General features: G+C 48.7%; 2 protein-coding genes across 3 annotated transcripts; one reads left to right on the top strand and one right to left on the bottom strand.

Annotated features, from left to right (window-relative positions):
* Positions 1-203: 203 nt before the first annotated feature.
* STUB1 (STIP1 homology and U-box containing protein 1) lies at positions 204-12947 on the top strand (the record flags this gene model as incomplete). The annotated part of the gene is made up of 7 exons (XM_080982058.1): positions 204-431; positions 3818-4016; positions 5146-5311; positions 7089-7179; positions 8597-8653; positions 10199-10315; positions 11873-12947. The coding sequence occupies 7 exons, from the start codon at positions 204-206 to the stop codon at positions 11996-11998; spliced, it is 984 nt and encodes a 327-aa protein (XP_080838184.1). The 3' UTR covers positions 11999-12947.
* Positions 12948-14206: 1259 nt separating this feature from the next.
* Positions 14207-26120, bottom strand: JMJD8 (jumonji domain containing 8). Of its 2 annotated transcripts, none has more exons than XM_080982055.1 (10): positions 25986-26120; positions 24926-25147; positions 23804-23896; positions 21817-21865; positions 21314-21410; positions 20950-21018; positions 19824-19943; positions 17810-17877; positions 17440-17574; positions 14207-16586 (listed from the first exon to the last, which is right to left on the bottom strand). In XM_080982055.1, exons 2-10 carry the CDS (start codon positions 25039-25041, stop codon positions 16506-16508), a joined length of 828 nt encoding a protein of 275 aa, XP_080838181.1. In that variant the 5' UTR covers positions 25042-25147; positions 25986-26120; the 3' UTR covers positions 14207-16505. The 2 variants fall into 2 exon arrangements, with proteins under 2 accessions (XP_080838181.1, XP_080838182.1); XM_080982056.1 differs by having other exon boundaries at positions 25960-26102.
* Between the last annotated feature and the right edge of the window lie 1700 nt (positions 26121-27820).

The raw sequence follows: 27820 nt of genomic DNA, 5'->3' as shown, positions 1-27820 counted from the left end.
TCCTCCCGCTCGGCCCGCCCTCCTTCCCCGGCTGCGTTGCCTGTGCTGCGGGCGCTGTTGTTGCTGCTGCTGCTGCTGCTGCGGGCGATCGGGGCCCGGGCCGGGCTGTGGCGGTGCGGCGAGGCCGGGGCGATCGGTGCCCGCCGGGCTCCTCCGGGCGGGCCGGCAGCGGCGGCTGCTGCAGCTGCTTCTGCCTGGGCGGCATGAAGGGGAAGGAGGAGAAGGAGAAGGAAAAGGAGAAGGAGGGCGGCGGCGGCGGCGGCGGCGCGGGGCTGACGGGCGGCGGGCCCGGTGTGGGGCTGGTCGGCGGCGGCCTCGGCGGCGGCAGCCCGGAGAAGAGCCGCAGCGCCCAGGAGTACAAGGAGCAGGGCAACCGGCTCTTCGTCAGCCGAAAGTACCCGGAGGCCGCCGCTTGCTACGGGCGGGCCATCGTGAGTTGGGCCTCTGTTTTGGGGGGAGGAGGGCGAGAGGGCCCGGAGGAACGGAGTGGCCTCTGAGCATGGGCAGAGTGCGCTCACTTGAGAGGCTTGGTCTCGCTTTCGAGGGGGCGAGAGGGGGCTTCGTTTGAGCTCAGGCCCCGGACTTTATCCTAATTCGGAGGGGGGCGGGTCGTGAAGATAGGGAGTGTGTACCTCTGAGCATGGACCGAGTGCTGAGTGTTGTTGTTTAGAAGCTGGGCGGAGCGTTGGAGGGGCGGAGCGAGAGCAGGAGGAGGAAGCTCAGGCCCGTGAGCCTTATCCTGGAAGAATATATGAGAAGTGGGGAGAATGCCTCTCTGGGCATGTGCAGAGGGCCTGCTCTCAGGTATGGTGGCATAGGAAGCAAGCTGCAGGGTGACCAAGACTCAGTTGGAGCCTCCCAGCTGCTCCCCAGTGTTTTGGGTTTACCCCAAGAATAGCTGAAGGGGAGTAAGAAAAGAGCTCTCTGAACATGGGCAAAGTGCATGCTATGTAGAGCCTGGCGTCAGACTGCAGGGTAGGAGATGATGCAATAGTGGTGTAGGAGGTAAGTGTCCTTTGGATCGCTGAGCCTTTTCCTCCGAGATATGAAGGGAGGTGTGACCAAACAAAATGGCCCTCTGAACACGAACAGAGTGCTTGCCCTCTTGAGACAGATGGGGGTGAGGTGAGGAGAGGAGATAAACTGGGAGGTGCCAATGCCGGAGTTCAATCGGAGCCTGGATAGGCTTACTCTAAAAATAATTTGAAGGGGCAACGCGGGGGAAAGTGGCAAGGGCACTTTTCTCTGAGCATGGGCAGATTATGATTCTGGCCCTTGATTTGACAGGGGCAAGGTAGGGGGAACAGTGGACATTAAGAAGCAAACCTGGGTGTGTGACTAGGGCTCTATTTGTGCCAAAGCTCATCCTTCTCTTCCCCGTGCCAAAAAACCTTGTTTTAATGCTCAGTTTTATCTCCAGTAATGTGTGATAGGAGGCAGTGAGGAAAGGCAGCATTTCTGAGCATGGACAGAGAGCATGCTTTAAGGCCTTGCATGCAGAAGGCCCCAATTTCAATCCTCAGGTTGGGTTTGCAGAGAACCCTGCCTGAAATCCTGGGGAGCTGCTGCCAGTCAGTGGAGACAGTACTGAGCTAGATGGACCAATGGTCTGACTCAGTATAAAGCAGCATCCTGTTTGAACCTCCAGACTTGTTTTTCACTGCAAACTCACTTGGCGACCTTTTGCCAGCCACCCTTCTTTGTAAGCCTCAACCCTTCCTACTTTGGACAGTTCTGAATAAAGGTCCCGCCTTCCTCGTTTGAGTACAGATTAAAAATGAGTTCTTAGGTTGTCTTCAGCCAGATTTCATGTGCCCCTATCCATGCAGCAAGGCTGATAACACCACAGGTGCACATTTAACAATTAGCACTTTTGTGGCTGCACATTATTTCTATTGGGACTCAGAATACACGATTCTCTGGTTGCAATCACTCTGTCTCCAGGGGTTTCCCTGAGATCTGCACCAGTTCTCTTCACTGTTTTGAGTCCTGTGATCTACCTTTCAGATTAAGCGGCTGCACGCTACTTTTTTTTTTTAAGTAGCTGCCTGCCTGGAGGAATAATGATAAATAATCAGCTGCTCAAATGATACAACCTCACAGACAAGATGGGTAGCTCAGTCAGTAGAGCATGAGGTTCTCAATCTTAGGGTCATGGGTTCCCGCCCCAAGTAGGGCAAAAGATTGCAGGGGGTTGGATTAGATGACGCTTGTGATCCCTTCCACCTCTACAGTTCTGTGATTCTTTGAAGATATACTGGGGTTTAAGCCTTTTCAAAAGCCATGGCTTAGACTTGGCAGCCCTTTCTCTGATTCTAAATGGAATGTAGGAAATGCACTCTGCCCATGCAAAACGAAACAAAAACAAAACGCTGCTCTTTGCAGGGTGGGGCAAACTCAAAATCTGACTGTACAGTGGTACCTCGGGTTACATACGCTTCAGGTTACAGACTCCGCTAACCCAGAAATAGTACCTGGGGTTAAGAACTTTGCTTCAGGATGAGAACAGAAATCATGCTCCGGCGGCGCAGCGGCAGTGGGAGGCCCCATTAGCTAAAGTGGTGCTTCAGGTTAAGAACAGTTTCAGGTTAAGTACGTACCTCCAGAACGAATTAAGTAATTAACCCGAGGTACCACTGTACTTAAACCACTTCCTGGTCCAAGTTGAGAGTAAGACGGAACTTGCCTCTCATTCTGTAGCGGTTGTAGCCTTGCCCCATACTTCAGTGGTTCCACTCATCTAGGGCTGTTTCCAAGAGGTGGTCATGGGAAGCTGCTGTTCAGCGCCGTTGGAGTTCTCCTCTGGTGTCCCGCAGGCTTCCGTCTTGTCCCCCATGCTATTTAACATCTATGTGAAGCCTCTGCGGACTGTCATCCAGGGATTTGGAGGGGCGTGGCACCAATATGCAGATGTCACCCAACTCTTATCTCTCGGTTCCATCTGAATCAGCAGAGGGAGTTGAGGTGCTAGGCCAGTGCTTGGAGGCAGTGATGGGCTGGAGGAGGGCCCATAAACTGAAGCTGGATCCTGAAAAGACAGAGTGTCATGTGCCCTGAGTTCTCGCTTCTGGGAGGTGGGCTGCCCTGGATGGGCTTGCACTACTCCCCTAGAGGTGCGTGTGGCACCTTCAATATACAGCTCTTAGTGAATGCTGAAGACACACGTCTTAACACTGGCTTTTGACACTTGGTGTCTATTTTTAGAACCTTCCTTATATTTGAAATTGTAAGGCGTTTTCAATTGTTTTTAATGTTGTGTTTTAATTCTATAACCTGCCCTGGGACCTTAGGGTGAAGGGTGGGTAATAAACAACAACAACAATAATTTAAGAAATAGAGACCCGCCTGAAAATGATTTCATCCAAGGATATGAAGCTGCCCTGTTTGTCCATTTAGCTTTGTAGTGTCCACACTGACTGGCAGTGGCTCCTTTAGGATTTCCCTGGAGATTTCCCCCCCCTGCCTGAAGATGCTGGGGTTTGAACCCAGAACTTTCTGCATGTATAGCATGTGCTCTGCTTCTGGGCTATGGCATGTCTACTAAGAAATAAAGTAAGTTTCTAGTCCTCATGAAGAAAAGGCTGTATTAACCCAAAACCCAGGAAGCTGTCTTATACCAAGTTCGAGCAATGGCCCATCTAAGCCACCCTGACTGGCAATGGCTCTTCTGTGAATTTTAGATGAGGGTCTCTCCCAGTCCTACCTGGCGATTGGAGGGATTGAATCTGGGGCCTCACCTTCTCCCATAGATCCCTCGAGGGCTGTTTTAGTCTCCCATCTGGCCCCTCATGCTTATATTCTCTTTCTTTTCTTTTAGAACCGGAATCCCTTAGTGGCAGTCTATTACACCAACCGCGCCTTATGCTTCCTTAAGATGCAGCAGCACGACAAGGCCCTGGCTGACTGTAAGCATGCCCTGGAGTTAGACAGCCAGTCCGTGAAGGCGCACTTCTTCCTGGGGCAGTGCCAGATGGAGATGGAGAACTACGACGAGGCCATTGCTAACCTTCAGAGAGGTAAGCTGGCTCTCGTTTCCAGGCTAGCCGAGTGGGTAGGGGTGTGTCTTTCTAGGTACCGCCTTTCAGTGCAAGGTGGTCACAAGTTGACCAATCAGTTGAATAGAATCAACCATAGCTGCCTTGCACCGAGCCAGACCATTGGTCAATCTAGCTCACTACTTTCTACACTGACTGGCAGCCACTTTCCAGGATTTTAGGCAGGGATTTCTCCCAGCCTTTGCCAGGGTTTGAACCAGGCATCTGCCCAAGTCAAAATGAATTCTGTATCGCTTAACAATCTGGCAAGGACAGCTTTGACTTTGAATAGCAGTTTTAGCCAGGGAGTCTAGAACAGCCACATGTCTTTGACCTGAGAGCAATTGTGGGGCCCAGCCTTTAGGCATCCAACTTATACGCAGTCAGAAACTGTGGTTTGTTCATATTGTTTTCGTAGAATGAGCCAGGACCAAGCCATGCTTCCAGTCTGGCTTGTTCCAAAACCACAGCTTAAACAAGCTTCAGTTCCCTCAGTTCAGGCACCACCATCACCATAATCATTAATTAAATTTATATACCGCCCTATACCCGCAAGTCTCAGAGTGTTTCACAGGATAAAATCAAAATATAAAACCACAAAATACATAATCAAAACAAAAACAACCGTGTAACAGCCCCCCAACACATTTTAAAAGGGCATAGGATGTCAATCAATCAAAGGTTTGGTTGGTTTGACTAAAAGTAGAAGTCAAGGTTTCTTTTCTCCTTAGAATTGTAGAGTTGGGAGGGACCATGAGAGTCATCTAGTCCACCCCCTGCAATGCAGGAATCTTTTGCCCAATGCGAGGCTCAAACCCACAACCCCGAGATTAAGAGTCTCCTGTTGTACCTACTGAGCTATCCACAGGGCTGAGAAAGAAGAAAAGAGTGAGGTATCAATTTGAAAGTCATTCAGGTTTGTTCATGTGTATGGGCAGTCAGTGCAGACTTTAGTGCACTAGAGTGGCATGCCAGCAATGGTCTATCCCCATCAACACAGCCTAGTTTTGCCCCAGCTGGAGCCTTTGGTACAGGCCCACATAGAGCACACCGCATTGCAAGATCTTTATTTCGTCGTCTCCTCCTTGATATATATTCCCCTCTACTCCAGCCTACAACTTAGCCAAAGAGCAACGACTGAACTTTGGGGACGACATCCCAAGCGCTTTGCGGATTGCGAAGAAGAAGCGCTGGAACAACATTGAGGAGAAGCGGATCAACCAGGAAAACGAGTTGCACTCCTATCTCACCAAGCTCATCATGGCAGAGAAAGAGAGGTAAAAGAGAGTATGAAAGAGAGGGAGTGATGGCAGATATGGGTGGAGAAACTCTTGAAGAACAAAGGGGACTTTGTGTGTGTTGGGTGCATAGCTTGTTTTATATACTGCAGTGGTAGAGAAGCTTTTTCAGCCACACTCCTTTGTTGGGCAGCATTCAGAGGCCATATGCCAGAGGTGGGCAGAGCAATGGATACAGTGCATAGCCTTTGTACAGCAGGTTGCGCTACAGCCACCCAGAAGCCAGAGGTTTTTACTTATCCACCAGAACACCCAGCTCTCCATCCAGGGAAGCAAGATGCACCATCACAATCCAAAGCCCCTTTCCAGGCACTTGAGGACCTTGCAGAGCACATCAGTGAAGGAGTGGCCCGGGGGAGATGGAATGAGCAAGGGCGGGGTGGGGATCCTCAGTCCTCCAGATGTTGTGGGACTACAACTCCCATCAGCCCCCGCCAGCATGGCTAGTAACCAAGACTGGTGGAAGCTGTAGTCCAGAAACATCTGGAGGGCCAGAGGTTCCCCACCTGTCACCTGTAGAGAGTCCTGAGGGCCTGATTGAGAGGTCTGAAGGGCCATATTCATCCGTGGGCCTGAGTGCCTCTTCCCCACGCAGCTTACTTATTAACTACATTTCTGTGCCCATCACCAGAGTTCTCTGATGAGTGGTTTACAAGTAGAAGTAAAAACTGGAAATCTGGAACAGACTAACGTGGCACAGAGTGAAACCAAATTAAAGCAGGTCTTTCACAACAACGTGAAAAGGAATTGGAATTTTAAAAGCTGCCTCGGAAGTCGTAGGAGTTGTCTCCTCCCACTGATAGCAGCTATCTGGCTTCTCAGGGAGATGAGGTTCTTTCCCATCAGCCGCTGAGCCTGGCTCTTTTTAAGCTGAGGGCGTCAGGGACTGAAGCTGAAACCTTTTCATGTGCTGTGACCCCGAGCGACAGTGCCTTCCTGCAACTTGCAGTGGCTTCTGACCTCCCTCTCCCGATCGCTGTGTTTCTTGATAAGTGACATAAGACTGGTACTTTAGATCAGGCCAGTGGTCTGACATCCTGTTCTCACAGTGGCCAGCCAGATTCCTGTGGGAACTGGCAAGCAGGACCCAAGCACAAGAGACCTGCCCCCTCCTGTTCAGAAGGATTACTGCCTCCAGTGGTGGAGGCAGGGTATAGCCATCATGGCTGGTAGCCCTTGATAGCCTTGCCAAGCTCAAGGTGGAGAAAATCCCATCACTATTAGAATGGCAAAGCAATCTCTGTGAGTTTGTAGAAATAGCAAAATTGATGGCAATTATTAGAGGCCACTCAAATCAAAGAACAATTAGAGAGTGGGATGGAGTGAAGGAATACATGAAAAAATATGGTTCTGGAATTGAAATATTAATAGAGAATGTGTAAAACGTGCAGGGGTAAGCAAGAAAATAATAATAGAATCAACTGAATAATTATTAAATTATAACAACACAACAAGATGGAAGAAGTAAAATATTGAGATCACACATGGGTGAAGGGGAGTGGGGGGTATATGGGAACCTATGATATCATTTATAATATAATTTGCTAATTGCGTTGTATTTACATATAGCAAAGGGAAGCCTAGAGCAATTAGATATAATTTAATTTAGGTAATCTATGTAATAGGCTGTTAGAAAATGAATATGGATTTTGAATTTGATGTTTGTAAATTTTTTTGGCTTTGAAATAATTTTTTTTTAAAAAAAGATAGCCTTGCCAAGCTCCGTGAAGTTGCCCAATCCCCACTTCTCTTTTAGGGAGCTGGATGAATGTCGACGGGCGCAGGAAGAGGAGAACGTGGAGGAAAGTCGCAGCCGCGTGCAGCTGGCCAACATCGAAGCCAAACACGTGAGGACCCTTGTCAATCTTTGCCCGGGCTCAGCCTATCTAAGGGCCCTCGGTTGACTTGTTTTGTTTGGGTTGTCACTGCTTGGTGTCAGCAGCTGTGATGGGGTAAGACATCTGTCCCTCGCCCCCATTACCTGGGGGGGGGGGGGGATCTGCCAGGGTTCAGCCCTGCTCTGACCTCAACCTCAGAGGGAGGAGCAAGGGAATCGGGACCCTTCGGCAGTTTTCTACACTGCCAGTGTCCCAGAAATGCCAGTGGGATGTCTCTTGCTAAACGTTTGCTCCAAGTAGACCTATTGAAGTGGCTATTCAATGTTCATGATGGAATTCTAGAACTGTAGTGCTGGAAGGGACCACGAGGGTCATCTAGTCCAACCCCCTGCAGTGCAGGAATCCTTTGCCCAATGCGGGGCTCGAGCCCACCACTCGGGAGTCTCATTCTCTACCGACTGAGCTATCCAACCCCCTACAATGCAGAAACCACATCCCTGACAGATGGCCACCCCACTGCTGTTTAAAAACCTCAATTTCAGTGGGTCTACTCTGAGTAAGACTAATCTTGGCTGCAACCCAACAGATCAGGTAAATCCCTGTCCTAGGACTGGAAGCCCCGTCTGGGTTGCTGTCCAGCTCCCTGGCCCCGAGATGTCCCCCACAGCTGAAAGTCAGAGGGAACTTAGCAGGATTGCGCGGGGAGCTGTTGAAAAGTCCAGGATATCCTCCGGAGAAAGGTGTCACAGCATTCCACGTGCAATTTAGGAACACGAGTTCAAAACTGTACGGAACAGGTTACTGTTGCGCAATTTGTACTGATACGGAAGAACCGGACATACCTGTCTCTTGTTTGCTCCCAAGGAAGGTGTCTAGAGCGGCACATGGACTTCCTGTTCTGTTCAGGGATGTATACACAGGCTGGCATAACTGAGCTGGCTGCAGTGTTTGCATCCCAAATTAAAACGCTTTGTAAGCAACTTTTGCAGCAGGAGTGGAAGAACCTGTGGGCCTCCTGATGTTGTCAGACTCCGTCATCTCTGACTGCTGGCCGTGCTGGTTGGGGCTGATGGGAGGTGGAATCTGACAGCATCCGGAAGGCTGCAGGTTTCTCCTGCCCCTGTTTTTACAGAAGTGCTAAGAGGTTTCAGTTTCTGTACTAATCTTGTTCAAATATTTAACAATGGAAAAATGTGTTGTTTAGGTTTTTTCCCGTGTGTGTGTAAATTTGGAGATCTATGGACCATTCATAAACTTGACCTGAACTGCTGTTTTATAAAGCGGTGCTATTGTCCCTCTTGTTTGTCTGCGTTCATCATCTAGATATGACTGTTTGCCCCATCTATAGCTAGCTGCTTAATTCCCCCACCTGCTTTCTGCGTTGAGCCTCTGCTCCTTCCTGCTAAGGGATCTGTTTCTCTTTTAGGAAAAGTACCTAGCAGACATGGATGAGCTGTTCTCCCAGGTGGATGAGAAGCGGAAGGTGAGGGCAAGCTCAAGCAGAGGGCCATGCTCCTCGGCTCCATTTGCGTATTTCCCCAGCTTTTATATTCCATCACTCTTCTATTATGGAACCCAAGGCAGTGTCCATGGGGGTTCCCAGACAGCTTGGGAAGTTCATTTTTAAAAGGGACGAGTTTGACATGTCAAAAAAAAAAAGGGGAACAAATTCCAGTTAACTTTTGTCCCTTTACAAAATGAACTAATTTGGTTCATGTTTCATTCAAAGTTCAAATTCATCCAAGTTCATTGGAGCCCCCTAATTGAAGTTGATTAGTAGCATGACTTTTGGTTGGCCCAACCTGGGTAGATCTGTACATCAGCCCTCTCAGATCCTATGATCGGCCAGTGAAGCCTTGTTGGTGTGGCTCTGACTTGAGACAGGGCCTTTTCAGTGCTGACTCCCCCGGTTGTGGAATGCCCTCTGTCTCCATCATTATTAACTTCCAGGAGAAATTTGAAAACATTTTTGTTTGCTGAGGGATTCGATGGCTGAAGGACACTGTTTTATGGCAACCTTTAGATCATAGAATCATAGAGTTGGGACCCTGAGGGTCATCTAGTCCAACCCCCTGCAATGCAGGAATCCTGCCCACAGCTCTCCCTGGGGGGGCTCAAATCACCAGCCTTCTGGTTAACAGCCAGATGCACTGACTCATGAGAAAATGTTTTTAACTGATTTTAGAATTTGTTTTTAGAATGCATATATATAGGATGAGTTTGTCACCCTGGGTGCCTTCTTGGTAGAAGGACAGAATATTATCATCAACATACTTATTTCAGGCTGTTAAGATCAAATTTATTGTTAAGGCAGCCAAATACAGGATATAGCCAAACAAACATAAAATATACATACATAAAATAATAAGAATTATACCTATACAATAAATAGAACGTTCATAGAAAACAGAATCTTAACTCTCGAGAGCGGCCCCATGACCTTGCCTAAGGTGAGCTGCCTTCACTGCTAATTCAGTCATATTAAACATTGCACACTTGTCTGAACCAAACAACAGATAGTTGATTTAATTTGACTGTTAGAAAAGAGCGAGCTTGACTTTAGATGATGTGCCCACATGTCGCAGGGACCATTCTCTTTCAAGAGGCATTCCCTCGTATGAGAGAAATAAGAGTGTGTGCCTGCTAACCACATTATTATATGAAATTCTTATGCTAAAATAATTTTTAAAGCTGCTATGTTATTGGAGGTCCGTTTTTAAACAGTCAAAAGGTTTGAGAGAATGACTGGCCCAAAGTCATCTGTAGCTGAACAGGAATTGGAAGCCAGGCTTCTCCACTCCCCATCTCGCTGTTCCATCCAATACCCATCACATACCCTATAAGAGGAGATGGGGAACCTGTGGCCCCTCCAGATGTTGCTGAACTACAGCTCGCATCAGCCTTGACTATTGATCACACTGACTGGAGCTAATGGCAGTTGGGCGTCCCAACAGCTGGAGGGCCAGAGGTTTCCCCTCCCTACTTGAAATCTGCCTAAGTTTAACTCTGGTTTTCTCCTTTGAGCCAGAAGCGTGACATCCCGGATTACCTGTGTGGGAAGATCAGCTTTGAACTGATGCGAGAACCCTGTATCACGCCCAGCGGGATCACGTATGACAGGAAAGACATTGAAGAGCACCTCCAGGTAATTCAGGCCTTTTGGCACGATGGTTGCGCAGGTGTGATGGTAGTGACAGGGTTCAGAAGGGGAGGTGCATTGACTTCCTAATATAGAACAAATGCAACAACAGCTTCCTAAGCCCCACAGCTTGTATTTGGAAGGAAAAGTTGAGTTTCTTGCCCAAAGAGCACAAAAGGGAAACTTTTGGCCCTCCAGCTGTTGCAGAACTACAACTCCCATATCATTGGGCATTGGCCATGCTTGCTAGGTGCTGATGGGAGTTGTAACTCAGCAACATCCGGAGGGACAAAGGTTTCCGCCATGCCTGCCTTAGAGCTGAGAAGGTGGGGACTGCGAGAATTTCAGAAGCCATGAGGGGGCTGGACAAGGGGACTGGTTTGGTAGGGTGAGCCTCAGTGCCCCACCAACCCGACTGGCAAGACCAGAGCAAATACAAGAGAGTTCTAATGTAAGACAAAATGAAAAGGCCACCAGAATAATTTCTGCAGAAGAGAGAAATGGGGGACAGCTGCATGGTTTTTATATTAGCTGTTAACCTTGCATTCAATCAACAGAATTGCATCATATTTCTGTGCAGACCCCAGCTATACCATGAATTGGTAGAAGGGGCTCGGATCTCTCTCTCTCTCTCTCTCTCTGTCTCTCTCTCTCTCTCTCTCTCTCTCTCTCTCTCTCTCTGTCTCTCTCTCTCTCTCTCTCTCTCTCTCTCTCGAACACACACACACACACACACACACACACACACATTGAAAGGATGTGCAAGAGGGGCCACTCTATCTCTGTATTCATCTGGCTGCAAAGGCCAGCATGTAGCTGTACATGTGTCAAGTTCCCCCCCATGAGGGGATCCTGATTGGAGCAGGGTGTGTCTCTTCCAATCTTGTGTCAAGGAGCTCCACACGCATACATGGGTGTTGGATAGTAAGGTGGTATGAGAAATATTTCACTTGTGTAAGCAAAGGCAGGAGCCCCAAGTGCCTGTCCCTGGAGAATGCCTGCAGCATCTCTGGATGAGTTACTGCTCTGGCCAGGAACCCTTCCAGGAGGCCTATGAAGAACGCAGGCACTTCTGCCACAACTTTGCACTAGGTTTGATGCGACCGTTCTGTTATCCACAGTGCAGCGATCCAGATGCAGCAGGGCTCTCTGCCCTCAGATAGTTCTCACCTCCCTCTGAGAATTGCACCTCCAGTCGTTTCAAAGATGAAAGAGAGGACATAGTTTTTGAAAGGTCATCAGAGGCCTAAAAAAATAGGGTTGGTGTCCAATGCTTGGGGTCAACCTGTTGAAATGAACAAACAGAACTTAGGTTTACTCATTTCAGCAGGCTTACTCTGATGAAACATTAGTTTACACCCTTAAACCATTTTAGGGATTTAAAAAAATGTCTTTGATTTCAATCCAGGTAGGGTGGGAACGCTGCCTTATGCAACAGATTTTGGGGGCAGAGGGGGCCCTGAATATGACCATTTGGGGGCTGGTGGGAGCATTTTTGTTGGGGGAGACGCGAGAGGCTTCCTGGGCAGCCGCCTGACTGGCTCTCTTCTGGGTTCTTTCCAGCGTGTCGGCCACTTTGACCCCGTGACCCGCAGCCCTCTGACCCAGGACCAGCTGATCCCCAACCTTGCCATGAAAGAGGTGATAGACGCGTTCATATCGGAAAACGGCTGGGTAGAAGATTACTGACCACCGCAGGGGAGAGGCTGTGCTTGCAGCCTCCTCGTGGCGCCCCCCAGCCGCGGCAGCCAAGGCCACCGGACTGCTAGAGACTGGCTCTCTGAGCTTGCTGGGCCAGCGCCATGCCTTACTCACTGTCTGTCTTGCTTTCCCTCCTCTTCCTGCTCCGGCTGGCCGGGCCGCCTCATCCTGTGTCAGCTCGGGGCCCGTATGTCACCTCCCTGGGGTGGGCCAGGGCTGCAGAAAAGCCTCCTTGGCGTCGGCTTGGTCCCAGGCCGCTTTCCAACATGGGCAAAGCTGGGAGCCTCAGGCCTGGCTCTGAGGTGGCAGGGAAGACCAGCCCTGTTTCAAGAAGAGAGGCGAGGAGGGAGGCCCGCAGCAGCACTTTCCCTGAGGGCCACGAAATGCGTTGTGTGAGGGGCAGACACCCCACAGTGGCATATGAAGGATACCACGTCGGCCCCGCAAACTGCACCCCACAGCCCTCCAGGCAGATGGACACATTTCCCTCAACACACACACACACATCCCTTCCCACTTTGACTATGCTGCAGTTGTTGGGCTCGGCCTTTGCGGCAAGCCACAAGCTGAAGGGGCTGGTCTGCCCCCCTCCCGGTTCTCCCCAGCCCCCCCCCCCCCCAGCTTGGCTTTGAGCTTTCTTCCCACTCCTTTCTCTCTCTGTACAAAGTTTTAGGTTCGCCCCTCCCTTCCCACCTCGTTCCATTTTCCTGCCTGCCCAGGATAGTTGGGTTTATTTTTATTGTTTGGCCTCTTTACTCTGTAAATAAATAGCCACATATTTGGGGCTGGGTGGTGGAGGTGGGCACAGAGATCTAATAATTATTATACAGACGACTGGAATTTGGGTTTGGTTGGGGGAAGCACCTGCTTGTGTGGGAAGCTGAGCCCCCTGGCTCTGTTCCAGGTAGTTGTTTTCCCATTAAACCACTGAAAGTTCCTTCTTCTTGTTGTTGTTTTATTTAAAACTCCTCCCTAATAACAAAGGGATATTTTGAAGCATAGTTAATATTATTGCGGGGAGTTTTGGTCTTTTAAAAGGGGGCAGGGATTAACATGCAATCTCTCCAATTTTGGTTACACTGGTAAATAAATATCTGAGCATGAAATTTTGAGGAGGGTGGTGGTTTTGTGGGCGAGGGCAGTTTCTGTTTAAGGTGGATCTCTTGGCTAGCTATTAGTGTGGTAGGTATCTCCCAGCTTTTAATGTACAGTGGTTAAGTACTTAATTCGTTCCGGAGGTCGGTTCTTAACCTGAAACTGTTCTTAACCTGAGACACCACTTGAGCTAATGGGGCCTCATGCTGCCACCAGAGCACAATTTCTGTTCTCATCCTGAAGCAAAGTTCTTAACCTGAAGCACTATTTCTGGGCTAGCGGAGTCTGTAACCTGAAGCGTATGTAACCTGAGGTACCACGGTATATCCCACATTTTCCCACTAACATTATGAATGAGACTTGAGACAAACTGCTGCAGTGCGTGACAGGCTTTAGTTACAGGTGCCCGTCAGCCACACTGTCTTTTGAGGCCTCCATTACATTTCCCACTGTCCCATTTTCCCCCTCAGCAGTCTGCATCCTGTGCCCACTGCCGTTTTGGTTTTTTGAGGGGGGTACAATTGTACTTCTGCAATCCATGGGGTTCCCCCAAACCTGCTGCTACCTCTCTGGTCTGGGTGCTGTTGTTTTGACTGTGCTTCCGTGGGGGGAAATGAGTTTGCTCTTACACTCTATGAAGCAAATGGAAATGGAAGGTGGGGTGGAATTTCTTGTAGGCCTTGCTTGAGCATCATCTACTAGCCCTCCTATCTCTTTATCCTTTTCACCCCTTCTGTAAAGCGCTCCCGGTTTTGTTGGGCAAGCGCTCCCATTATGTCTGACCACTGGGTGTGCTGGCTGGAGCTGCTGAAGTCTAGCAATATCCAAAGGGGTCACAGGTTCCCCATCCCTGCTGCAAAAAAAGCGCATGCAATTCTGCATTATTAAAAGAACTGCCTGTCTAGAAAGCTTTACCTTCAGCAATCACAACCTGTTTACTATATACTTGGAAATCAGAATTAAGGAGAAAGCATTCCTTTAAAACGCCCACACAAACCTTAGCAGTGCAGCCTCTCTTGTTTTTAATGTATTTCCCCATTTATATCCTTCCCCCATCCCACCCCCCAAAATAAAACTACAGGAAGACCACTTTACAAGCAGTTCAGGTTTTTGAAACATATTTTAAATCCAAAAACGAAGTTGACTGCTTTCAAGAAACAATTGCATTTGTTTTGTATTGCTTGCAAAGAAAAAACAGTTCAGCGTGACCCCAGACTCAACTTTCAAAAGCACTTCTTTGGAAATTGGTCCCATCCACTCCCTGCCCATCCCCCCACTGTTATTCCTAGGAGGTCAGCATGAGCAACAAGGACCATCCAGCAAATGCAGACAGTGAAGGCTCTCAGTCTCTATTGCTGAGATTTTCCCCATACAAGCACACACATGTAGCCCAGCTGTTCTCTGTAAAATAGGGGCACTCTGCTGGCAAATGTTCCACTTGCTGCCTTTGTTCCAAGAACTTTGCAAAACAAAACCCTTTTTCTTTTTTATAAAAAGGTAAAACTTTGAGAAGCAAAATGGTGTCAGCAGATCTAATTTAATTTAAAGAGGGGTAAAGCACATCTGGGGAACTTGCGGCCCTCTAGATTTTGTTGGGCTCCATCTCCCATCACCCCTCACCATTGGCTATGTTGGCTGGGGCTGCTAAGAGTTGGGAGTCCAACGGTAGCTGGCTAGCCACAGGTTCACAACCCCTGATATAAACTGCCTTGTTGGAATGGCGGAGGCCCTTTTGGTCCTGCAGTTTATCACTTGATGAGCACCATGCTCAAGCTGAGAAGCCATGTAGGAACTCCATGGCAGCCACCTTCAGTTAAAAGGGCTGATGGGAAAGGCTCTTATCTGACTGATGAAGAGTTGCTGCCAATCACTCAACAATCCTGGGCTGGTTGGGCACACAGCCTGACAACAGCTTCCCATGTTCCTATGAACGCATGTGAGTGACCTAAACCTGCAAATCCAATTTGGCATCAGAAGCAGGGCTGAGTCTGCCTTTATCGCAAACTAGTGAACTTCAGAGGCAAACGTGTTTCTGGAAAGTCTCATGTGGCTGGAAAAACCATTTAGGCAGCATCTGTCCACAAAGCACTAAATTGCAGCTTGGGGAATGCATGGCCCTCCAGCTGTCATTTGGCTAGAACTTTCATAATCTTTGACCGCTTACCATGTTGGCTGGAACTGATGGAGCTGGAGGAGTCTCAATAGCAGCTGGAGGGCACAAGACCCCTCACCCCTGAGTTACACCTCTGCAAGTGCATTGGATGTGATCCCTGATTGCCTTGGACAGAAGTGTGAAACCTGTGGCCCTCCAGGTATTGCTGAGTTGGAGCTCTCTCATCATCCCAGACCATCGGCAATGCAGATGGGAGGCCCATGAACAACTGGAGGGCCAGAGGTTCCCTGCCAGAGATGATGAATGACAAACAAAAAATGGAACTGGGGCTTCATGGCAGGAAGCGAAGACGAGAGGAATCAACGGGGAAAACTTGGAATAGGTCACATTTTTGTGGTACAAAGAAGATCTGTAAAAACTCGAATTTCCCCAAACCTTGCATTTGTGGGTGAGCCCTACTCCCCTATCTAACATCAGCCTGATATGCAGAAATTCACCAGTGAAGCTTTTCTTAGCAGAGACCCAGCTGGTGGGAAAGAAAGAGAAACAACATCACCAGCTTAATTTTTTGCACCAGCTAAACCAGATAGGAATAGGGCTTATTTAAAAAATAAATGGGCATCCAGCTGTAAAGAGCACCCTACTGTTGTTTATCACAGGTGACTACATGCAAACAGCCTATTTAACTTCCTCTGAGGACTCTCAAATTTTCAACTCTTAAGTCATTTGGAAGTCACATTTCCTTCCTGGAATGTAAGGCTATAATTAGAGGACCTGCCTATTACAAAGGGTGGTCACTGGAAATTTCTGATTCATCATCATCTTGTCCATTTTTTACCCAGGAATGGGGAAACCCATGGCTACCCAGATTATGTTGGACAACAACCCTCCACATCAAACCCAGCCTACAGAACCAGTGGTCAAGGCTAATGGAAGTTGCGTTCTAGTAGGTTCCAGATTAGAAAAGGCTACAGCAAGTCATCTTTCAGACGAGGGGTAGGTGACATTGTCCAAACATCTGGAGGGGATCAAGACTCCCATCAGCCCTAGCCAGCATTGTCAGTGGGCATGGATCATGGGACTTGTAGTCCAAAACATTGGGAAGTCCACTAGCAGACCACCACCTGCCTTCTCCTTAATTCTGCGCTATGATCCAATGAGAGACTGGGGTGGCCCCACCATCACTAGCCCCAGATTCCCCAAATGTTGTCGACAAATCCTGCTTCTTCGTACACCATCACAGGAGTAGTGGCAAGAAGGCCAAGGAGGAGCCACCATGCAGATCTGCTAACCCAGGAACGTGGAGATGAAAACGCTGGTGTCCAGATTCAAGGTAGCATGCCACCATCGGTCTGGGAAGTACAGGACCTATAGGGAAGGCAGAGGAGAGGGAGAGAACAAAGCAAGGACTAATGGGGCCTGGCAACACCATGCCTTGCTAAAGTCCCTATTGTTACACACCCCTGCTGTGAGAGGTTTCAGGGGACTGTGCTATCACGTTTAGCTTCCTTGCAATGAAAGAACACTGGAGACTTGAAGCAAAAGTGGAAGCTAAGCAAGCAGTCCGAGACAAAGCAGATCTCCTAAAGAACAATCCAAGTCAACCTTCTGAGGCTGCAGAGCCAATTTCAGAGCAGGTGACAGCAGTGGGCCCAAGACACCTGACCAAAGATGCCACACAAGCTTGTGGCAGGCTAGGTAAAGGTAAAGGGACCCCTGACTATTAGGTCCAGTCGTGACCAACTCTGGGGTTGCAGTGCTCATCTCGCTTTATTGGCCAAGGGAGCCAGCGTACAGCTTCCAGGTCATGTGGCCAGCATGACTAAGCCGCTTTGGTGAGCCAGAGCAGCACACGGAAACGCCATTTACCTTCCCGCCGGAGCGGTACCTATTGATCTACTTGCACTTTTTGGGGTGCTTTCAAACTGTTAGGTTAGCAGGAGCAGGGACTGAGCAACGGGAGCTCACCCTGTTGTGGGGATTCGAACCGCCAACCTTCTGATTGGCAAGTCCTAGGCTCTGGTTTAACCCACAGCGCCACCCTAGAGTGCAGCAATTTGTGTAGATATGCACCAGCCAGGATTTCTGCCTGAAATTCTGGGGAAACATGGCGAGTCAATGCAGGCAACACTGAGCAAGATGGACCAACAGTTTGACTTGGCTCTACAGTAATGTAGGCAAGGGCCGGAACTTTGGAAAACGGGCCACAGCCGTGACTCACCTCTCCGGGGTGGATGGTGCACTCGAGCGGCTTCTCCCACGACGGCAGAAAGGGGTATGTATCCAACAACCAAGACAGTGTTGTTCTGTTGGGATGGAACTCTGGCATTTTCTCTGGAGGATACAGAAACCAGCGCTATGGAGACAGAGAGAAGAGCTTAGCTGGTAGGAACAGTAAAAGGGATGTGGAACCTGTGGCCTCCCAGATGGTGGGTGAACAGGCTCTTGAAGAGCATCCAGTCCAGTTGAGCCCCCCACCCCACCCCACCCACGGCTGATGTCTCAAGACCACCTAGCAGGTGCAGGCTGACCACCTGCATGCAAAGGTGGGCGATCACAGCCCCTCTCATTGCTCCAGCCGAAGCACTTACTTTCCTGCCGAAGATCACCTCTGAGTAACCTGGGCCGTGCCAATGGAACGGGACTCCCGAGCCGGGGCCTGCAAATGACCGCAGAAGGGGAAAAAAAAGGGAGGAAATTAGCATTTCTTTTCAAGGAGCATTACCATCAAGACATAGATCACAGAATTGTAGACTTGGAAGGGACCCTGAGGATCATCTAGTCCAGAGCTTTCCAAACTTTTCATGTTGGCGACACACTTTTTAGACACTTGTACTAGCAAACCAGAGGTTAAACTAACTCCTTCCCAGTCCTGGAAGGAGCGCAGGGAGCGCTCGTGTCACACACTGCAGCCAACACACTTAACATAGGCATTGGCAAACTCTGGCCCTCCAGATGTTTGGGACTACAATTCCAGTCATCCCTAGCTAACAGGACCAGGGGTCAGGGATGATGGGAATTGTAGTCCCAAACATCTGGAGGGCCGGAGTTTGCCTATACCTGCACTAACATGTCACGACACACAGTTTGGAAAGCTCTGATCTAGTCCAACTCCCCGTAATGCAGGAATATGCACCTGTCCCTTACAGGGATCGAACTTGCAACCTTGGCATTATCAGCACCATGCTCTAACCAACTGAGTTATGCAGGCTGATTCACGGTACCAAATGGCTGGGCTGCTTATAGACTATATTTCTGATTGACAGTGTGGTGCAGCGATTGGAGTGTTGCATTAGGGCCTTGGAGACATGGGTTCAAATCCATGCTCCACCATGAAGTTTGCTGACTGGCCTTGCGCCAGCCACTGGCTTTCAGTCCGTTTACTGATATTATTAGTTAATTCATTACCTGCCCATCTCCTTACAGTCCCAGGTCGGGTTACAGCAATTAAAACACAACATTAAAAGATCTGCCTCCTGGAGTTGTGACGGTGGGGGTGGAGAACACTACACTGTAAATGTAAGAGCTACATATCTTGCTTTTCTTCCGCTACGAAACTCAAGGACTTGCCTCCAACCTGAGCTGAGTAGGATCCAGGTGTTCAGACCATTCCCTTGTCTCAGAGGAAGGCTGATGGCAGCAAATGCCACGGGAATAATCTTGCTGCTGCTTCAGGTTCTCTCTGCTCCCATTACCAGACTTGGATGTTTTGTTCTTGTTTTCTTCTTCACACCATAAGGTTTCGATATAGGAGGGTAGATTTCTCCTTTAGCCAAGCACTTTCCAGCACTGGAGAGTGTACCCACTGTTAGGGCTACACAGCTGCAGCTGCCGAGTTTTGCTGCACCACTATGACCTTGAGCAATCCTGCAGCCGTCTCTCTGCCCAGGTGGCAAGATAACCAATTCACTGGCACTTTTCCCTCAGAAAGGCTATGCCCGGAATCCCATGACCATTAAAAGAAAAGCAAGCAAGAAGCCTTCAAGGACACATTCCACAGCCAGGCAAAAAAATTCTGGGAGAGTGCAAAGTAGCGTCGGTGAGAGGAATGGCCTGGAGGGAAGGGGCATGACCTGGAAAGAGTCCCAAGGGCCAGACAGAGAGTGTTGGAGGGCCACATTCGGCCCCAAGGTCTGAGTTTCCCTATCCCTATGGAAGACCGCTAAAGAAATAAATCGAGGGTGAAGGCCTGGGGTCTGCCTTGAAACCAGCTGAAATTCACAGAAATGAAAACCCCAATAGAGCCTGAGAGGCAGTGTGGTGTAGTGGTTAGAGTGTTGGACTAGGAGCCGGGAGGCCAGGGTTCAAATCCCCACTCAGCCATGAAACCCGGTGAGCTTGGGCCAGGCACTGCTTCTCGGCCTAGCCTACCTCACAGGGTTGTTGTGAGGAGAAAATGGAGAGGGAGGAGAAAGATGTATGCCACCTTGACCTCCTTGGAAGAAAAGTGGCGTATAAATAAAATAAAAATAAACAGAGCAATTGGGGCAAAATATCTACATGAGTAGGCTCGGGGTGAGGATCAGGCCCCTTCAAAGCACACATTGGATAACAATTCCCAAGTGCCGGCTGCCTTTCCATCCCTTTGATGCCCCAGAGACTGACCTGCAATCCCAAAACTGTAGGCTCCAGTGGTGCCTGGGATCCGGAAGGGTGGCGGGGTATACTTCTGGAAGAGAGGGCCCCACTCCGTGAAGTTGTTGTCCCCAAAGAAGTAGAGTGTTTCTGCAAGGAGGAGAGAGAGCACAACCGTAGACCTTTACTTAACAGAAAAAACATCCTGTAATCAATTTTGTGTCCCGTTCCGAAAGCAAACTGTTGGATTTTCATGACGGTGGGACGTGTTCAGTCCCTTGAACAAAGAGCTGGGCTGAGAAGAGAAGCTTAGCCTTCCTGTTGCGCCAGCAGCAAGTGGAGCCTGGCTGTCTCAACAGCAAAAAGGTGGCACTGCCAGTTGTGCAGGGAGGAGAGGGGGGAAGCAAGGAATCGGCCCCTGAATACGACCCACCAGGGACTGCATGGCAGGATGGAGGCCAAGCTCAGCTCCTGAGGCAGGGGTTAAAAAGCAGGGGAAGCAATTCTAGAGTAGGATAGCATCTATTAATCCTGTGGTTGGCATGGGAAAAGTCAGGGCATGGGCAAGGTGGCTGGATTGGGTGCAAAACAGGTTTGTGTAGCATCAGGAAAAACTAAAGGCAGCAGACAGACAGGGCAGCTAGGATTCATTGAGGGGCAGTATTAGCTGAAGGAGGCTAAGGCAGAGCAAGGAGGCTGCTCCAACTCTCCTGTGACATCTGAGATGTCCCTATATTCTCCCCTTAGCCTCCAAGAACAAAACAGTACCAAAGACCATAGGAAGAGCTTGCTGGATCAGACCAATGACCTATCTAGTTCAGCATCCTCGTCTCACAGTGGCCAACCTGTTGCCTATGTGAACACCCCAGAGCCCTCTCCCCTCCTGAAATTTCCAGCAACTGGTATTCAGAAGTATTACTGCCTCTAAAAGTGGAGGCAGAGCTGAGCCACCATGGCTAGTAGCCATTGGGAATCTGCCCAGTCCTCTTTTAAAGCCATCCAAGTTGCTGGCCCTCACTGCCTCCTATGGGGACAAGTTCCATAGTTTCACTAGGCACTGCATGAGCAAGTCCTTCTTTTCATCTGTCCCAAATCTTCCAGCGTTCAGCTTCATCGGCTGGTCCCGAGTTCTAGTGTTGCGGGAAGCCCTACTCACCACTCCCCAAAGAGGTCTGGTCCTGCGGCTCCAGCAATTGATCCACATACTCCTGGAAGGGCAGGTCAACTGCAAAAAGGAAGTCAGTGATGCTGAATGCAGCCAATGGGCAGGCATCTCCCTCAAAGAGCTGTCCTACTTGGCATGAGACCAGAGATGGAGGAGACTCTCACCTCTAAACACTGGCCCTGCTGGCTGGGGATGATGGGACTTGGCAGTCCAACAACATCTAGAGAGCCACAGGTTCCCCACCTATGAACTACTGACCATTTTCCATTCACAGTGGAGCAACTGGCCTTCTGCAGGCTCAAGCCCAGCCCACACTGGTTCCTTCCAGAAAGCATCTTGGCCACCCTGCCCTCACCTTTGCGGTAAGAATAGGTGTTGGCGGTGCTAAGACGGACAGGGCGGTCCCCAAACCTGGTCAACAGCTTGTCCTTGGTACATTGGGCCTGGAACTCCTGAAGGTAACAGAAGGAGATAAGAGTAGAATCAGAGTTGGAAGGAATCTCGAAAGATCCCAGATTCAAATCCTGCATCTCCAGATACCATTGGGGGGAAACTCCGCTCTGAACACTTGGACAGCTGTTGACAGCATTGACAGTGCTGAGCTAGATGGACCGATGATCTACTTTGACATAATAAGGCAGCTTCCTGTGTTCCTAAAGGAAAGGGCCACAGCTCAGTAGCAGAGCATCTGTTTGCTTTGCATGCAGAAGATCTTAGGTTCAATCCCTGGGGATCTCCGGGTGCAGGACTGGGAGAGACACATGCCTGAGACCCTGGAGATCCAGCTTATGAAATTGGGCCAGCACCAAGTCTTCTTTCTAATGTTTAACCTGAATGTGCAGTTGTGGAGACACTCACCGAGTTGTCTGTTATTCCTTGGAGTATAACTGGCCGAGAGAAGGCATACCTAAGAAGCAAATAAGACAGGTACAGCTGTTGTATGCAAAGGCAGATCTAGGGGAAAGTGACCAGTACGATCTCACTGGGTGCAGAGCTTCTGGGGTGCTGCAGGGGGCGCCGCAACTATGACATCCAACAGAAGGCAAGAGATGGGGGGGGGGTGGCTTGCCAGATTTTGGCACTGCACAGGTGCCACTGAAATCTGAGACACCAATGTCAGCCACTGTTGTATATAACAGGCAGCTCTTGATTTAGTTTCATTTATGCATCACTGCCTATAAAACATCTCAAAGCGATTTAACAATAAAAGCACAGTTCCAACAATCTTACATTTATAAAAACAATTGCATATACAGTGGTACCTTGGGTTAAGTACTTCATTCGTTCCAGAGGTCTGTTCTTAACCTGAAACTGTTCTTAACCTGAAGCACCACTTTAGCTAATGGGGCCTCCTGCTGCTGCTGCGGCACCGGAGCATGATTTCTGTTCTCATCCTGAAGCAAAGTTCTTAACCCGAGGTACTATTTCTGGGTTAGTGGAGTCTGTAACCTGAAGCATCTGTAACCTGAAGCGTATGTAACCCGAGGTACCACTGTATTAAAACATTTTGATGTCAAATGGGAAGGCCTTGCATGCAAGACGTCACAGGGTCAATCCCACTGGCATCTCCAGGGAGGGCTAGAAATGCCCCCTGCTTGAAACCCAGCAGAGCCACTGCCAGCCAGTGTAGACAATATGGAGCTGGATGAACCAAGGAAACTGACTAGATATAAAGTAGCTTCCTATGTACAGATGCAGATGGGGATGAGAACCTCCACTTCCAAGGAGAAAAAGGAAGATTTTGAAGAGGCACCATAACGACAACAAAGACACGCCTGTCATTATTCCTGGCTGGAATTCAATCAATTGCATGCAAATTCGTGTTGAGCAGATATAGCTGATTGGGAGGTCTTGTGGAACAGACCGGAGGAAGTTCAGTCTTTTTGAGATAAGCAAAGTGATGAGGAAATGTACTGGAAAGTATGGGATAACATTTGCTTATCTGGCTTATCACCAAACAGATCAGAACGAATGCTAATTAAATAGCCAACATCCTCTAATCTCCCGGCAAACAAATCAGGGCGAATGCTCAGCCAACACATCATTCTGGAAGTTCCCTAAGATTCAACACTATATTTATAATAGGAACAGGGAGCCTGTGGCACCTCAGATGCTGCCCATGGAATAGAGCAGGGTCTCATGTGGGTAACTCGGTGGGTCTTACTTTTGAGTAGGCATGCAGAGGACTGTGCTGCTCATAAACAGCAAAAAGGTCACCTGTGATAACCTTGTGTATATGTGGAAAAGGATGGAAACCCTCCAAGCCTGGATAGCCAGGCATTTTAAGGTTTTTGCCCTGGCAACCTTGAAATTATTAGTCTAAGAATAGGTGATTGCTTTTAGGAGTTATCGACTTCTTTTTAGAAGGTTGTTTTGCACTGTTTCTTTCCTTTTTTTAATTATCTATTGATACGTTTGCTGCCCTGGCTCCTTCGAAGGAAGGTGCAGGTATAACGAAGATGATAATCTCACAGACCTCTCCCTCCCTCCTTTTCCAAGAATGTGGACCCCCCCCCCCGCCCTCTGATGATGACAAAAACAGGTAAGCAGAAAAAACGTCCCTGCCACTTAGATAGAAAGATAATTTATTACGGTTGGAGATCAGCTTATAAAACACACTTGGGGGTAAAATCCCAGAAGGAAAACAAACATTTAAAACAATGTACAACAATAAATTTAAAATTTATAAATGCAATAAGCGTATAGACACTTAAAACTTTAAGAAAAGCTACCGCAGAGAGATGACCCAGGGTCACCCATGGAACCGAGTTTGGGGATTTTCTTAACGAACTAGCTTGGGTCGGGGGATGGTTTGCGCCTTCAGATCTGCACCCCTGCCACTTACTTTTCAATGAACTGGGAGTAGGTTAGTGTGGCGTCCCTCCTCTCAATGGTACAGCTGTCTTCTTCCAATAACGCAGAGTGGCTGCTTGTCAACCTGAGGGGAGAAGGAGTGGAGAAAGGCAGTCCTTAAAATACAGGATATTTTTCATATCCATTTATAGCAGGGGTGAGGAGCCTTTTTACAGCTGAGGGCCTCATTCTCTCAAGGGTAATCTTTCTGGGGGCAGCATGTTATTATTATTAGATTTATATATATATATATTTTTTAATTGTGTGTGCCACCCTTCACCCAAAGATCTCAGGATGGTTCACAGCATAAAAATACAGAACTGCCCCCCCCCACAGAGTACATAATAAAAACCAAGAAAAGAAACAAAACAAAACAAAAACCTCCCCTCCCCCAAACATATTTAAAAGGACACAGAGTGTTAAGCAGCCAAAGGCCTGGTTGAAGAGGAACATTTTCACCTGCTGCCTAAAGATGTATAATGAAGGCGCCAGGTGAGCCTCCCTGGGGAGAGCATTCCACAAATGGGGAGCCACTGCAGAAAAGGCCAGTTTTCGTGTTGCCAGACCTCTTGTGGAGGAGGCACATGAAGAAGGGCCTCAGATGATGAATGCAGGGTCCTGGTCTCTTTATGCTGGAGTGGGGGCAAGGCCAAACCAACAAAGGGTGGAGACAGAGCATTTTCTCTCTCTCTCTCTCCCCGACACTCCCCATTCCCCTCCGACACCCCCTATTCTCTGACACCCCTATTCTCACTTCCCCTCTCTCTGACTCCCCCTGAATGAATCAGACCTGAGCACTTGAAAACCAGCTCCAGCTCATTTGTTTGTTTCTACATTCTACAGGTCCTGCTTTCACAGTTCTCAAGGCTATTAACACAGTAACATGCTAAAGTGATCACAATTAAAGTACAACAAATAAAGACACGGCCCTAAAGCAGGGAAAGGAGACTGTGCAACAATGAACGAATGAAACAAACAAACAAACAGGGCATTGGTTGAAATTGAGGCAAAAATGTGATACAGGAGGAAGGGAACCTTTCAAAATGTGAGTTCATGCATGAAGGGATTATATATGGATCTCACTGATCCATTTTTTGACTGTGTACCTACTCACCAGCCTCCATCAGTGTCCAGCAATGCTAAATATCCAGGCAGAAGGAAGAGCATCAAGAAGGGGAAGAGCAAAAAGTGCTGGTCCCTGGGTCCCATCTGCTCCAAAATCCTACACATCTGTCATTCCAAGCAGTGATCCTTTGCAGGCTGAGGTTGCAGTGGGAAAACCTTGAGAGGAACCTCCTTCAGGAAAAACGCTTTAAGGCCAGGTGCTCAGCTGCATCTGGAAGATGGTAAAGTGCAGGGAGCAGTTTATACACAAGAAAAGATCCAGGTTCAAATCTACACTCAGCTGCGAAACTTGCTATAAGGAAGGCGGACCCTCTCAGCTGATACTGTACCACAAGGGGTGGTTGATAAGATTGGACACGGGTTCACTGTTGCATGAGAATTGGCCACCTCAGAGGATCATTCCAAAAGACTCATCCAGCAACCCTGGCTGCTTCAGTACACTGCATAACGCCTTTCCTTTCCCCATAACGAGGGGGATTTAAAAAGATGCAAAATTATAAAGTGCATGTAAGTGCATTACATCTTCATGCCCATGCCAGAGTGTTCAGATTGTGATAGTGTGTGTGTGTGTGTGTGTGTGTGTGTGTGTGCGCCCCCTACTTTACAAAGGACAGCCCTCTGCTGAAGGGCTGCCTGGTCCCATTGTAGTTGAAAGGTTAAAAAAAAAAAAACACCAAACCCTATCAGAAGCAAAAGCAGCGTAGAGATGGCTTGAACTTGCCCATCCCCAGACAGCAGACAGGCAGCTGACCTGGCCAGTCTCCCCCCGCTATGGCGAGATGCGTTTTATTCCTGGTTTAAATTACAGCAATTATTTCTAAATTTGCATCTATAGGCATAAATTGCCACTTGCAAATTGTAGGCAAATCTGTATCCTCGTTTGCCCCCGCGCAACTCCCGGCGCTGCATTTCCTCTTTCTTAGAGACACGTAAGCGGCTCCATGCGACTGATGGCAAGCAGACAGTCTCTAGACGCTCCTCCCGCCTCTCTCCTCCCTGCATCCCTCCATCTGCTCAGCCCACCTGCGTCTCCATCCCTCCCGCTTTACCTCGCATTCCCTTTACCGCGCCGGGCGCTCGTGCCTTGGGAGATCTCGCCAAGCCCCCTGGAACGGGCAACCCTTCCTCGCCCCTTTGGATCTGGGAATTGTAGTCCGTACGTTGCAGCCACTCCGAGAAACGGAGTCCTCACCGTGAGAACCTCTCAACTTTCCAGCCAGGCAACACCCAACATTATTTCTCGCGACGCTGGCCGCTTTCCAAGTTGGAAATGTGCAAAAATTAATCCCAGCTGTAGCAGCGCCGGAAAAGAGAAAGGACTACATTACCCAGCAGGCACAGAGGGCACAGAGTTAAGCCAAAGGGAGAAAGGGAGAACACCCCCCCCCCGCAAAAGAATGTCGAAAGCCGGCTGTTTTGGTATTGGATACAAGGGCTAAGACTACATCACCCACAAAGCATTGCAGCTGAAACGCGCACCCTTTCTTCTCTCGACGCACTTGAGTTTCCCCTCTGGGAAGGGTGGCGTTGTATGGAAGAGAAAGTAGCATCCCAAAACCAGACGTATTCTTTGCCCTGCTGGAGAGCTCGTCGGGTTAGAATGTGCCACGACTGGAAAGCCCAAAGTCACGTTACCTCAATGTGGGCTTGTTTTCCTCCTGATAATTCGTGATTCAAATAAAAATTGCATTGATGCTTTTGAATTATGGTGCTGGAGGAGATTCTTGAGAGTCCCACGGACTGCAAGAAGATCAAACCTAACCATTCTTAAGGAAATCAGGCCTGAGTGCTCACTGGAAGGACAGATCGTGAAGCTGAGGCTCCAATACTTTGGTCACCTCATGAGAAGAGAAGACTCCCTGGAAAAGACCCTGATGTTGGGAAAGAGTGAGGGCACAAGGAGAAGGGGACGACAGAGGATGAGATGGTTGGACAGTGTTCTCGAAGCTACGAACATGAGTTTGACCAAACTGCGGGAGGCAGTGGAAGACAGGAGTGCCTGGCGTGCTCTGGTCCATGGGGTCACGAAGAGTCGGACATGACTAAACAACTAAACAACAAGTGTTGGCCCAGTAGGGGGAGAAATCCAAACATTGAAGTATAATCAAATAGTTTTGGGATCTCTTAAGACTAACACATTTATGGTATAACTTGATGAATGAAGGTACAAATATACATGTTTGTGAGGATTGCAAAGTGAGGTCAGAGGGAAAAGGAAGCACAGAAAAGTACAGGTGGTGACAATTGCCTTATTAACAGGTTAGTCTACTGCAACACATTGTACATGGGGCTGCCTTTGAGGGCGGCTTGGAAACAACAGCTGGTGCAGGAAGCATCTGCTAGGCTGTTAATGGGGACAAAACATGAATGCTTCACTCTGGTTCTGGTCTGACTGCACTCTCCACCAATTCGTTTCTGGTCTCAAAAGTGCTGGTATTGACTTTTAGAGCCGTATATGGTTCAGAACACCTATAACCAAAGAGCTGCCTTTCCCTTTATGAATCCATAGGGACCCTGAAATTGTCATATGCCATTTTTTGTATGCTTCCTCCAAGGGAGGTCTAGAGGGTAGCAATGATAGAACAAACCTTTTCTGTAGTAGATCCCCAGCCCTAGGAAGTGCTCTCCCCAGGGAGGCTTTCCTGGAACCAACTTTGTCATTTTGGTAGCAAAGACATCCCCCCCTCCCTGCAGTGGACATTTGGGTAAGAGTGACTGGATGCTAACACAATTTTATTATGTATTTTATTCTTTTTGTAAATCACTTGGAGGCTTTTCACTGTGGCAAGCAATTAAAAAATGCAATAAACCTAAGCAAACCATTCTTACCCAAAATATTTGATAGCACAATCCTTCATCAGTAACTCATTTAAGACATGTAGCA

Source organism: Podarcis pityusensis (assembly GCF_964106645.2).
Source record: "Podarcis pityusensis genome assembly, chromosome: 14".
In the NCBI taxonomy this organism is placed as follows: Eukaryota; Metazoa; Chordata; class Lepidosauria; order Squamata; family Lacertidae; genus Podarcis; species Podarcis pityusensis.
Note: the sequence above shows the minus strand (reverse complement) of the source record. Positions and strands in the feature narration are given on the sequence as shown.

What these genes read in the sequence shown, in the direction of transcription:
- JMJD8 (XM_080982055.1), bottom strand. Translation starts at nt 25,041, where the DNA reads ATGTGTAGGATTTTGGAGCAGATGGGACCCAGGGACCAGCACTTTTTG. An exon ending in CTGGACACTGATGGAGGCTG is followed by an intron (nt 23,897 to 24,925) that starts GTGAGTAGGTAC and finishes TTCTCCCCTCAG; the next exon opens with GTTGACAAGCAGCCACTCTG. An exon ending in AGGTGATCTTCGGCAGGAAA is followed by an intron (nt 17,575 to 17,809) that starts GTAAGTGCTTCG and finishes CTGTCTCCATAG; the next exon opens with CGCTGGTTTCTGTATCCTCC.